Genomic DNA, 13,117 nt, shown 5'->3' with positions numbered 1-13,117 from the left:
CAGCGGCCAGCACATCCCTCACCCTGTGCCGCTTCCTGTAGCCCCCATTGGCCTGGGACAGCGAACCACGGCCAGTGGGAGCCGTGATCCGCCGAACCTGTGGACGCGGCAGGTAAACAAACCAGCCCAGCCCACCAGGGTGCTTACCCTGGTGGGCCACATGTCAAAAGTTGCCAATCCCTGATATACATCCTTATATCTTCTTTACAACCTCGGTATAGTGTATTTTTGCTCCTTTTTAAAAAACAAAAGTGTTACTCCAGTACAATGTTCTGAATATGTCAGTGCTTTTTACACAAGGATCAGGGAACAGAGAGGCTCTTTAGGTGAGAAGATGGCTACTGGCCAAGTTCTGTCTTACTTAAATATGGGATTCTGGATTCTTTAAAGAAACCAGTAACAAGGCCAAACTGAATTTCTATTTTGCAGGGAAGAAGGGCAATAGTTATCCTATATCCTGGTCTCTTTTTGGTGAAATCCTCACAGAACTGGTGAGGAAGTTAGTGCAAGAAGACTGGGGGAAAGAGAGAGCTTTTGGGAGAAAGTTGAAGAAGGGAAAAGATTTTGCTTGGCTCATAAGTGGCATGAAACAAGGCACAAAGTTGAGCTGCGCGTAATGGAGAATACTTTGAACTTTAAGGATTGCAATAAATAAGATCATTTTCTGGTGACATTTGTTTTCTGCAGCTCTCTGCAGCTTGTAAAGACCTCATTGCCCTTTTATACCTTCAGTATTCTCTGGTGATTAGTATTGCAAAAGCTTTCCTGTCAACAAGAAAGCAAGGGAGTATTTTTTCTCTCTTTCTTCTTCTTATTTATGCCATCGTATCTGGCACTATAAGAGTAGTTTATCAACCTCCAACCTCCAGATAAAGTACATGTTCAGAATCATGGAATGATAGTGTTCAGAGTCCTCCCATGAAACTTGGTGGTAACTCTCAGCCACTTCTGTCATCAGACTTGTCCAATTCATATTCTCCTGTTAAATGGCAGAAAACTTAATTAACACAGAGTTACGGTTGCCTAGTAACCGGTGACCTTCCAGAACATCAAATTCAGCACAAATCAGATTTCTGAAAACCAGGAAAATAAAGAGTTCAGGTAAACGTCCATGCAACCTCTATTCTGCCCTCTGGAGCTGGCAATAACTACTGAGAATTATCTGCATTCACTCCGGCTGCATTAACTATGTGAGGTGTAGTGTACTGAATGGTGAAGGAGTGAAGTGGAGCAATCATAATGATATGAGCAGGGTCGGCTCCAGCTTTTTTGCTACCCCAATCAGTGAAGGGAAAAAAAACAAACCCGATTGAGCTGCCGCCGAAGTGCTGCCAAAGAGGAAGAGACAGAGTGAAGAACCTGCCCGCTGAAGACTAAAGCAGAGCACTTGAGCTGCCGCCGAAGTGCCACCGAAGACTAAAGTGGAGCACCTAAGCTGACACCGAAGTGCTGCCAAAGACCTGGACGTGCCACCCATTAACCAACGGAGTGCTGCCCCTTTCTGTTGGCTGCTCCAGGCACCTGCTTCCTTCACTGGTGCCTGGAGCCGGCCCTGGTCCTGAGAAAATACCAGTTTTCAAAAAATCCACAGCAGCGTCATGAGTAAATGTTCAAGTTTCCTGAGCTATGTATGGCTACCGAGACACCCCACCCCAAGGTTAGTAAGGTCCCCAAGATCCCAGAACACACAATGGTCAGGGATCGGGCTCTCCCAGATCCCAGTGCACATACAGAAGGGAAGAATTCAGAGCTGACTGCCCCCCCCATTCCTAAACCCACAACTTCCTGTGCTACCCCTTCCCTTTCACCTGAGTCCCCTAAACCCTCTTCCTTGCCCAACCACCCATTCCCACTTATCCAATCTCCATAGTACCCCCATTCCTTACTGCAGACCTAAAACTTTTTTGAAGCCCTAATCACCTCTCCCCCCCCCCTCGTGAACATTCACATGTGTATTTAGTTTTCTTTTAAAAATAGTTGCAGCATCTTCTGAATATTCTGCTGTATTCAGATTACATTTCTATACCCTCCCCCCCAAACAAAAATACCAACAACCCCCCTGGACAGAGGCAGCTTTTTCACAATTGTTCATAGTTCATGCTCAGATTTCTGCCCAGGGTGCGTTTCAAACTTCAGAGTTGCTAGAATCTGTGAACTTAATGAACTTAATGAAATACTATTTTTTTCCCCTTGTGACTGTATTTTGGGAACACCTTGTTCAATGACTTCACATGTGGATTGCTATTCCTACAGTACCACGAGACAATCTGTGCAAGCACATGTATTTTAGAGCATTAAGAAGAGTAATCCTTTTAACAAGAAGGACTTCCCAACCATAGTGAGGGTCGCGCTGGTGCTCCATTATAATATTGTATGAAATGAGGAGGAGACTATAAGAGAGAGCCTCTATGCATCCATCAGCAGCATAGCAGCTTCAGAGGTGTTCAGTGGCCCATCTGTCTCAATGAGATGTTCTCAGATGAAAGAGAATACCTAACGGAGATTAATACAGCCTGAAACAATAGCTCTGAGACGTGAACTGCTCCTTTCATGTCAATGAGTGCTCCCCTCCACCAAGTGCTGGAGAGTTTCTGATACTCATTCTTCGCTCCTCACTCCTCAGCCAGTCTCAGCAGTGTGTTCTTGGTGCATGACCCAAGCATGCCTGTTCTAAGCTCGCCACCCAGAGGGCAGGGCTTCCCCAGATCCTGGCTCACCTCAGGGAGGTATAGGTAGAGGGGCTCACACCCCCAGAAAGTCAAGGGCCCTCCAGAACCATACTCACAGGGGGAAGGGAGCAGGAAAGGGAAGTTAATCCCTTCCCCTGATGCTGGCGCACACATGGGGACAGAGAGCTGGGCTCAGAGACCTTGCGGGGGGTTGTGGGGGGGGTAGGAGCGCTCAGATCCCAGCTCACAAAGCAAGGTAGGGAGAGGGACTTTCCCCAGAATAAAAATTCCCCTTTGACAGAGGCTGATTGGAGCAATATGCCTGGGGTTTTTTTGTTTGTTTTCTTTTTAATTTCAGATTTCTGCCCTAGGTTGGATTTTTGCTCACAGTGACTAGAGTGTTGCTCAGAATTGGTAACCATAATGTGTCCTTGAAGCCATCCAGGTCCTGTGACATAGAGATAGTTTTATGGACAGTTAGCACTTCACTCTGTATATTCTCAGTGTAATCCATGGGGTGCATAAGCCTTAGGCCAGGTCTACACTACAGACCTATGTCAGTATAACTACACCACTCGGGTGTGAAAAAACCACATCCTTGAGCAACCTACTTATACCCACCTAACCCCCCTTCCCCCATGTAGACAGCACTTTGTCAACTGGAGGGCTTCTCCCACTGACATAGCTACTGTCTTTCGGGGAGGTGGATTAATTAGGCTGATGAGAGTTCTTTTGTTGGTGCAGTAGATTCTTCACAAAAGCCCCACAGTGGTGCAGCTGTAGTGCTGTATGTGAAGACATGCCCTTAAAGTTCCTACTGGAGAAGCAAACTCTGTTTAAAAAAATGTTTTAATTTGATTAAAGGGAAGGTGAGTGCCATGCACTCTGTTGAGGTAACCCTCAAGCATCTGAGATCCTGATGTGATGATCTGAGCCCTGGTTTGGTCTCTGTATGTGAGCAAAAAATGTTGCCAGAACATGTCAACTTTAAGAAAAGCTGGGGGTTTTTTCCTCTAGGGGCAGTATCTTGGGAACCCCTTGTTCAAATGGCCCCAGATTTGGATCACCGTCTGTACCCTGCTTCCCCATGAGGCACACCAAATTTCAAGGCAATCTGATTAACTATACAGATTAGAGCATTTAGAACAATCAAACTGTTGCTCTGCTCTATTTTTTTTTTAAATAAATGAGACCCTTACCTAATTTTTAGCTTAGTCTGTACAACATATGATTTATCTTCTGTAATGGCCATAACCTGATAATGTAATGAAGAAAGCACACGCTATTTTTAACAGTTCCAAAACTATACAGACCTATTTAAAATGGCAGACCTTGCCTACTGTGGCTTTTCTCCATAGTCTTTTTAGTGTTTCTATGTGTATTATCAGTTTTCCCCTCTTTGCTAGCAACTAGGGGTTATTTGAGTATTGTGAACAGGTCAGGGTTTTTTCAGTTGCTATGGTGCACCTCTTGGGTTTATAGTCTGAAAGATTGGTCATTTAATTTAAGCTCTATTAGCAGAGAATAAATAAGGTTTTTAAATGAAGGAAAAATATGTAATATTGACTGAAAAGCCAAGTCTTTCATTTGTGTCAAGTTTACATTTTTCAGTATCAGTATGACCACCTGCTTTGTTATTTTTTACTGTTATCACAGAATAGATATTGTGTTACAGAATTAAGGTTTTCCCCTCACCCCCCAAAAATGTGGCAAAGCCATTTCAGCTTGTTGGTTATTTTTCTATGGTTTACCTAAGAATGTAAAACATGCTCTTTTTATCTTCACATGTGATAAAACTAACTATATGTAATAGGCTGAAAGTATGAAGCCTAAAATATCCTTGGCAATGACTCACAGGCATAAATAATCTTGTGGACTATCTCACTACTCTGATGCTTTGTAAATACTCTGCATTTTTGCCTTGTCTCACTGATCTTGGCCATGCTCAATGAGCTAGTGGGGTTCTTTGTCCTCCTGACCTCCTCTCCAAGTCAGTCAGCATTTCAGTCAGCATTCAGGTTCAATCAATTGCATGGGATTCCTCCAAACTTAATACAATAAAATGTTTTTGTACCTGAACCCTGCGTCACCCACCCCGCAACAACCAGGGCTTTGGAAGTGCTAGAGTGGGGCAGATGGGGATGGAAAAATTCTCAAATGCTGCATGACTTGGGGTAGGTTTGCCAAAGATGGTTTAGGCAGTTGTTTAATGTGCAAAACAAAACATTAATGGACAAACCCAGTAAAATTAAGAAAAAGTTTTGTAGTTTCTCAAATTCTTGAGTGCAGCCCCAAACTGACTTTGCTGCTGAGGTTATCCTGGAGTCTTTCCTCAGGCTGCCCTGCCTCCCTGGAACTGCAAGGAGCAGTGACCTCAGGCTGTTAATGGCTTTCTATACAGCAGCATTGTTCTTGAGTCTGCACTACAGACCTGAGTCTGCACTACAGACCTTACAGCAGCACCCTTGTACTGCTGCAGTTGGGCCACTGCAAAGTCTCCTGTGTAACCACTCTATGACACAGCGCTATTCACACCAGCACATATGTCAGTCAGGGGTGTGGTTTTTTTCACACTCCTGGCTGACAAAAATTTTACTGACAAAAGTGCTACTGTAGATATAGCCTTACTTTTGTTACCTGCTGTTTGCTGCATCTGTTCTTTAAATTAACCCCACCTCTAATGGCAGCAATTACCAGAGTGTAACTGATTGCAGAGGAATCTGCTGCCATTTCTTCATTAGGTAAAATAGCCCTTAGTTAGGAAATGAGGAGAGGGAGGAAGAGAGAGAATAAAAAGACAGAATTTCCTCTGTGCTCCATGGAAATGATGGAGAAATCGAATACTGCAGTAGTTTGGAAAAATAAGAAAGGTAAGGCACCGAGGATTTGGGTAGATTTCACTAGAAGGAATGTAAAAATGAGGTTTCACTCATAACTGTGGTTTTTATCTGTTTATTTTCCATTATACAGTATTAGTTGTTACTTTATCTTTGAACCTACACATTATTCACAGGCGCCTGTTTCCACTGAAGTCAGTGGAAGTTTTGCTATTGATTTTAGTGGGAAGAGGAGTAGGTCCTGCCCCCAGTGTGTCCCCTATGATAAAGGGGACAAATCAGGGCCTGCCCTTGTTCCCACTTGAAGCTTATGGCAAAATGTCCATTGGAAGTAGAGTGACAATAACATCAAACAGAGTGACTGTAGATATTGCAGCAAAGAATCCTGTGGCACCTTATAGACTAACAGACGTTTTGCAGCATGAGCTTTCGTGGGTGAATACCCACTTCGTCGGATGCAAGTACATGCAATGTAGATATTGCTTCACTCATTCATCTCTTAACAATTTACCTTTACTCTGTTTGCAGGGAACTCATTTTATTCAATTATGTTGCCAAAGAAATATTCCCATTGTGTTTTTGCAGAACATCACAGGTGAGTAAACCCGACTAATAGGCTTTGTTGTGGGTCATTCAGGTTCAGGCATTGAGGCAGCATCTATGGGTATGTCTACACTACGGGATTATACCGATTTTACAGAAACCGTTTTTTTAAAACAGATTGTATAAAGTCGAGTGCACGCGGCCACACTAAGCACATTAATTCGGCGGTGTGCGTCCATGTTCCGAGGTTAGCGTCGATTTCCGGAGCGTTGCACTGTGGGTAGCTATCCCATAGCTATCCCATAGTTCCTGCAGTCTCCCCCGCCCATTGGAATTCTGGGTTCAGATCCCAGTGCCTGATGGGGCAAAAAACATTGTCGCTGGTGCTTCTGGGTACAGCCTCACCCCTCCCTCTGTGAAAGCAGCGGCAGACAACCGTTTTGCACCTTTTTTCCTGGGTGAACTGTGCAGACGCCATAGCACAGTAAGCATGGACCCTGCTCAGCTCAAGACAGCAATCATGGACGTTTTAAAAACCTCACGCATTCTTGTGCAGTCAATGCTGAACCGGGACCTGCAAAGCCAGGCGAGGAGGCAGCGGCTACGGCAGCGCGGCGACAAGAGTGATGAGGACATGGACACAGAATTCTGTCAAACTGCGGGCCCCTGCACTTTGGAGATCCTGCTGGTAATGGGGCAGGTTCTAGCCATTGAACGCCGATTTTGGGCCCGGGAAACAAGCACAGACTGGTGGGACCGCATAGTGTTGCAGGTGTGGGACTATTCCCAGTGGCTGCGAAACTTTTGCATGCGTAAGGGCACTTTCATGGAACTTTGTGACTTGCTTTCCCCTGCCCTGAAGCACCAGAATACAAAGATGAGAGCAGCCCTCACAGTTGAGAAGCGAGTGGCGATAGCCCTCTGGAAGCTTGCAATGCCAGACAGCTACCGGTCAGTCGGGAATCAATTTGGAGTGGGCAAATCTACTGTGGGAGCTGCTGTGATGCAAGTAGCCAAAGCAATCACTAAGCTGCTGCTACGAAAGGTAGTGACTCTGGGAAATGTGCAGGTCATAGTGAATGGCTTTGCTGCAATGGGATTCCCTAACTGTGGTGGGGTGATAGATGGAACCCATATCCCTATCTTGGCACTGGAGCACCAGGGCACCCAGTACGTAAACCGCAAGGGGTACTTTTCAATGGTGCTGCAAGCACTGGTGGATCACAAGGGACGTTTCACCAACATCCACGTGGGATGGCCAGGAAGGGTTCATGACGCTCGCGTCTTTAGGAACACTAATCTGTTTAAATGGCTGCAGCAAGGGAATTACTTCCCAGACCAGAAAATAACAGTTGGAGATGTTGAAATGCCTGTAGTTATCCTGGGGGACCCAGCCTACCCCTTGATGCCATGGCTCATGAAGCCATACACAGGAAGCCTGGACAGTAGTGAGGAGCTGTTCAACTACAGGCTGAGCAAGTGCAGAATGGTGGTAGAATGTGCATTTGGCCATTTAAAGGCGCTCTGGCACACATTACTGACTCGCTCAGACCTCAGCCAAACCAATGTCCCCTTTGTTATTGCTGCTTGCAGTGTTCTCCACAATCTCTGTGAGAGTAAGGGGGAGACCTTTATGGCGGGGTGGGAGGCTGAGGCAAATCACCTGGCCGCACAGCCAGACACCAGGGCGATTAGAAGAGCACACCAGGAAGCGGTGCGCATTAGAGAAGCTTTGAAAACCAGTTTCATCACTGGCCAGGGTACAGTCTGACTGTTGTGTTTCTTTCTCCTTGATGAACCCCACCCCCTTGATTGACTCATTCCCTGTAAGCCACCCCCCCCTTCGATCACAGCTTGCTTTCTAAGGAAATAAAGTCACTCTCGTTTAAAAATCATGTATTCTTTATTACTTAATTATAAAAAGAGGGAGAGAACTGACAAGGTAGCCCGGGTGGGGTTTGGGAGGAGAATAGTAGGGAAGGAAAAGGCCACTAAAAAAAATTCATAATAATGAGAGCCTTTTGGTTGGGCTGTCCACTGGGGTGGAGTGGGCGGGTGCACGGAGCCTACCCCCATGAGTTCTTACTCGTCTGGCGGGTGAGGAGACTAAGGAACATGGTGAGGGGGGAGAGTGGTTATACAGGGGCTGCAGCGGCACTCTGTGATCCTGCTGCCATTCCTGAAGCTCCACCATACGCCGGAGCATGTCAGTTTGATCACGCAGCAGCCCCAGAGTTGCATCCTGCCACCGCTGATCTTCCTGCCGCCACCTCTCATCTCGAGCATCTCTCCTCTCATCTTGAGTGTCCCTCCTGTCCTCACGTTGGTCCCTCCTGTCCTCACGGTCACTGGCATCTTTCCTGTACTTTGCTACCACGTCCTTCCACTCATTCAGATGAGCTCTTTCATTGCGGGTCACTTCCATGATTTCAGAAAACATTTCTCCTCGCGTCTTTTTTTTCCACCGCCTTATCTGAGAGAGCCTTCGGGACGGAGTAGGGAGGCTTGAAAAATTTGCAGCTGCATGAGGGAGGGAAAAAAGGGAGAGAAGTATTTAAAAAGATACATTTTAGAGAACAATGGTCATACTGTTTCACGGTGAACAACACTATTCACCTTACATAGCACATGTGTTTTCACTACAAGGTCGCATTTTGCATCTTAATATTGAGTGCCTGCGGCTTTGGTGTTACAGATCACAGACGCAGGTCCGGGCAGCAGAATTCGGCTTGCATGCTGCCATGGTAAGCCATTGTCTTTCGTCTTCTGCAGCCTTCATCTATCCAGCGCCCTCCTTTCCCAAATAGCAAGCAAAGCCCGTTGAGTGCTGGTTCTTTCCTGTTAACGTGCAGCAGCAGAAACCACCCCGTGGCTGGTATTATGGAAGATCACTGCTAAACACCCCCCTTCCCACCCACCCCCAACCGCGTGGCTGGTAGCAGGAAAGATCCCTGCCAGCCAAATGCGGAAAAGCTCAGCGCCAATCGCGCCCCCCCCCTTCCCCCCGCTTGGCTACCTGCAGGGAAGGATTTCTTTTAAGCAACAGGCAAACAGCCCAGTAGGAATGGCCATCTCTGTCCCCTTACTTAAATTCCTGAATTTCAACCAGGTTACCATGAACGATATCACTCTCCTGAGGATAACACAGCGAGATAAAGAACGGATGTTTCTTGAATGCCAGCAATCACCGGGACCATACGCAGCTAGGCTTTGTCATGCAATGATACCAGATTACTTGCTACATGCATGGTGTGGTCAAGTGTCCTACCATGGAGGACGGAATATAGCAGCGCTGCCCAGAAACCTTCTGCAAAGGCTTTTGGAGTACCTCCAGGAGAGCTTCATGGAGATGTCCCTGGAGGATTTCCGCTCCATCCCCAGACATGTTAACAGACTTTTCCAGTAACTGTACTGGCCGCGAATGCATCCCAAGTCCTCAGGGCAAATTAATCATTAAAAAACGCTTACTTTTAAACCATGTCTTATATTTACAAGGTACACTCACCAGAGGTCCCTTCCATGGCTTCATTGTCTGGGATAGTTGCTTGGGAGGGTAATTCCGTCAGGGTGAGAAAAAGCTCCTGGCTGTTGGGGAGAACGGAGTGCTGTGTGCTCTCTACAAGCTCGTCCTCCTCTTCCTCCTCATCTTCCCCGTCCGCAGAATCCTCAGCCATGGCTGCGTTACCACCCCCACCTCGGAATCCACGGACAGGGTGGGGTAGTGGTGGCGGACCCCCCTAGAATTGCATGCAGCTCAGCGTAGAAGCGGCATGTTTTCGGCCCTGCCCCAGACTTCCCATTTGCTGCTTTGGTTTTCTGATAGGCTTGTCTGAGCTCCTTAACTTTCACATGGCACTGTACTGAGTCCCTGGTGTGGCCTTTCTGCATCATGGCCTTGGAAATTTTTTCAAATGTTTTTTCATTTCGTCTTTTGGAACGGAGTTCTGTTAGCACGGAATCCTCTCTCCATATAGCGATCAGATCCAGTACCTCCCGTGCAGTCCATGCTGGAGCTCTTTTTCAATTCTCAGGAGACTGCATTGTTACTTGTGCTGATGAGCTCTGCGTGGTCACCTGTGCTGGTGAGCTCTCCATCCTGGCCAAACAGGAAATGAAATTCAAAAGTTTGCGGGGCTTTTCCTGTCTACCTGGCTAGTGCATCCGAGTTCAGATGGCTTTCCAGAGCGGTCACAATGGTGCACTGTGGGATAGCTCCCGGAGGCCAATACCGTCGAATTGCGGCCACACTAACCCTAATCTGACATGGCAATACCGATTTGAGCACTACTCCCCTCGTCGGGGAGGAGTACAGATATCGGTTTTAAGAGCCCTTTATATCGATATAAAGGGCTTCGTTGTGTGGACGAGTGCAGCGTAAAATCGGTTTAACGCTGCTAAATTCGGTATAAACGCGGAGTGTAGACCAGGCCTTAGTGTATATTATCTGTATCTCTCAGTTGTCAGAAACCAGCTTGTCTGAACATATATGCCCATTCCCATCAATGATTTATAATAATATGGTTTTGTTTGAGTGAGTGCTGCATAGCTAGTAGTTAGCAACTGAAAGATCTTGTTCATCTTAAAATGTATTAGGTTTCATGGTTGGTAGAGATTATGAAGCTGGAGGAATAGCAAAGGATGGAGCCAAGATGGTAACTGCTGTAGCCTGTGCCAGTGTACCTAAAATAACAGTAATTATTGGAGGATCATATGGTGCTGGAAACTATGGTATGTGTGGAAGAGCATATAGGTAAGTATTACTCCTGATTATAATAGGAAGTAAAGGTTTCATATGACTTTCAAATCCCATTACCCAAAAATTAATTTTAACTCTGACAGAAACTGTGCTGCCTTTGTTTAGAAAGCATCTTGCACGCAGTGGGTGCGACCAGAAGTAAATAATAGCTGTAGGACCTTGTGGAGATTGTTAGGCTCATAACTTAACTATTCTTAAAATTTTGTGGTGGAGGAAATTCTCAGGAAGATAAATAGCTAACTTTTAAAAAACAAAACAAAAAACTATTTCTCCATTGCTAAAAAATGAAAAAATGACTGCTGTTTTTTGTGCATCCCACAGCAAACATAGTGGGCTGGACAAGTAGTTCTTATTTGTGTGAAAGTCCTATTGGCTGCAGGGGGTCTGTTTGTATGAGTAATGTTTATAGGATCCACCCAAAAAAATTGTTAGTTTTTTAGTCTCTGTTCACACTATTCAAATAGTGTTTTTGATGGCACCAATGCCTCTGGTTCTGTTGAAGCTGCAGTTGTTACCTAAAGTAAAGAGTCATGTGGCAGGTTTATTTGTTCTGTCTTCTGTGCTTTTTTGTTTGTTTTCGGGGTGGGAGGATGGAAGAGAAATGTTTAAGAAATGGAGATACTAGAGCCTTTAAAATTGGAAACAATGGAGCATATTTTTCTAACCCTATAACATGATGTTACAAACAATGGAGTATTGTTCTAGCTTAATTTACACTTTTAAAATAAACCCTATCAATACAAATAACAGAATTATTTACCTCAACAGTGTATTTTTAATTCTCTGGTAAAAAGCTGATCTTTGTGTTTTGTTTTAAGTTTGTTTAATGTTGTATTTTTTCAGTCCAAGATTTCTTTATATGTGGCCAAACGCTCGCATCTCAGTGATGGGAGGAGAACAAGCTGCAACTGTCCTGGCCACAGTAGCTAAGGACCAAAAAGCAAGGGAGGGGAAACAGGTACTGTCACTCTCTTCTGCTCACCCCTGATAAGATCCAGGCAAATGCCAAATGAAAGTAGAGACTCTTGGCCTACCCTGGTATTATGGGTAGAATCATAGATTTTAAGGTCAGAAGGGACCATTATGATCGTCTAGTCTGACCTCCTGCACAATGCAGTCCACAGAATCTCACCCACCCACTCCTGTATCAAACTCCTAACCTATGTCTGAGCTATTGAAGTCCTCAAATCGTGGTTTAAAGACTTCAAGGTGCAGAGAATCCTCCAGCAAGTGACCCGTGCCCCACGCTGCAGAGGAAGGCGAAAAGCCAATCCGCCTTGGCGGAAAATTCCTTCCTGACCCCAAATATGGTGATCAGCTAAACCCTGAGCATGTGGGAAAGACTCACCAGCCAGACACCCGGGAAATAATTCTCTGTAGTAACTCAGATCCCATTGGGCATATTTACTGCTAATAGTCAAAGATCAATTAATTGACAAAATTAGGCTATCCCATCATACCATCCCCTCTATAAACTTATCAAGCTTAGTCTTGAAGACAGATATGTCTTTTGCTCCCACTGCTCCCCTTGGAAGTTTGTTCCAGAATTTCACTCCTCTGATGGTTAGAAACCTTTGTCTAATTTCAAGACTAAACTTCCTGATTTCCAGTTTATATTAATTTGTTCTTGTGTCCACATTGGTACCGAGTTTAAGTAATTCCTCTCTCTCCCTGGTATTTATCCCTCTGATATATTTATAGAGAGCAATCATAGCTCCCCTCAGCCTTCTTTTGGTTAGGCTAAACAAGCCAAGCTCTTTGAGTCTCCTTTCATAAGACAGTTTTTCCATTCCTCGGATCATCTAGTAGCCCTTCTCTGTACCAGTTCCAGTTTGAATTCATCCTTCTTAAACATGGAAGACCAGAACTGCACACAGTATTCCAGATGAGGTCTCACCAGTGCCTTGTATAACGGTACTAACACCTCCTTATCTCTACTGGACATACCTCGCCTGATGCATCCCAAGACTGCATTAGCTGTTTTCACGGCCATATCACATTGGCGGCTCATAGTCATCCTGTGATCAATCAATACTCCAAGGTCCTTCTCCTCCTCTGTTACTTCCAAATGATGCATCCCCAGTTTATAACAAAAATTCTTGTTGTTAATCCCTAAATGCATGACCTTGCACTTTTCACTATTAAATTTCATCCTATTACTATTAGTCCAGTTTACCAGGGCATCCAGAACTTCCTGTATAATATCCCGGTCCTTCTCTGTATTGGCAATACTGTCATCCACAAACTTTATTAGCACATTCCCACTTTTTGTACCAAGGTCAGTAATAAAAAGATTAAATAAAATTGGTCCC

General features: G+C 45.2%; 1 protein-coding gene across 4 annotated transcripts in view; it reads left to right on the top strand.

Annotated features, from left to right (window-relative positions):
• Positions 1-13,117, top strand: part of MCCC2 (methylcrotonyl-CoA carboxylase subunit 2) — an 82,977-nt gene that overhangs the window by 51,198 nt on the left and 18,662 nt on the right. For 3 of the 4 annotated variants that reach the window (XM_045022040.1, XM_045022038.1, XM_045022039.1), the window contains exons 13-15: positions 6,035-6,101; positions 10,643-10,799; positions 11,649-11,763. The exons of the other annotated variant lie outside the window; for it this stretch is intronic. In XM_045022040.1, the coding sequence (XP_044877975.1) occupies positions 6,035-6,101; positions 10,643-10,799; positions 11,649-11,763 (339 nt within the window). The remainder of the gene's footprint in view (positions 1-6,034; positions 6,102-10,642; positions 10,800-11,648; positions 11,764-13,117) is intronic. 4 annotated transcript variants of the gene reach the window in all.

Source organism: Mauremys mutica, chromosome 6 (assembly GCF_020497125.1).
Source record: "Mauremys mutica isolate MM-2020 ecotype Southern chromosome 6, ASM2049712v1, whole genome shotgun sequence".
NCBI classification, from domain to species: Eukaryota; Metazoa; Chordata; order Testudines; family Geoemydidae; genus Mauremys; species Mauremys mutica.
This window is presented reverse-complemented; position numbering and strand designations above follow the sequence as displayed.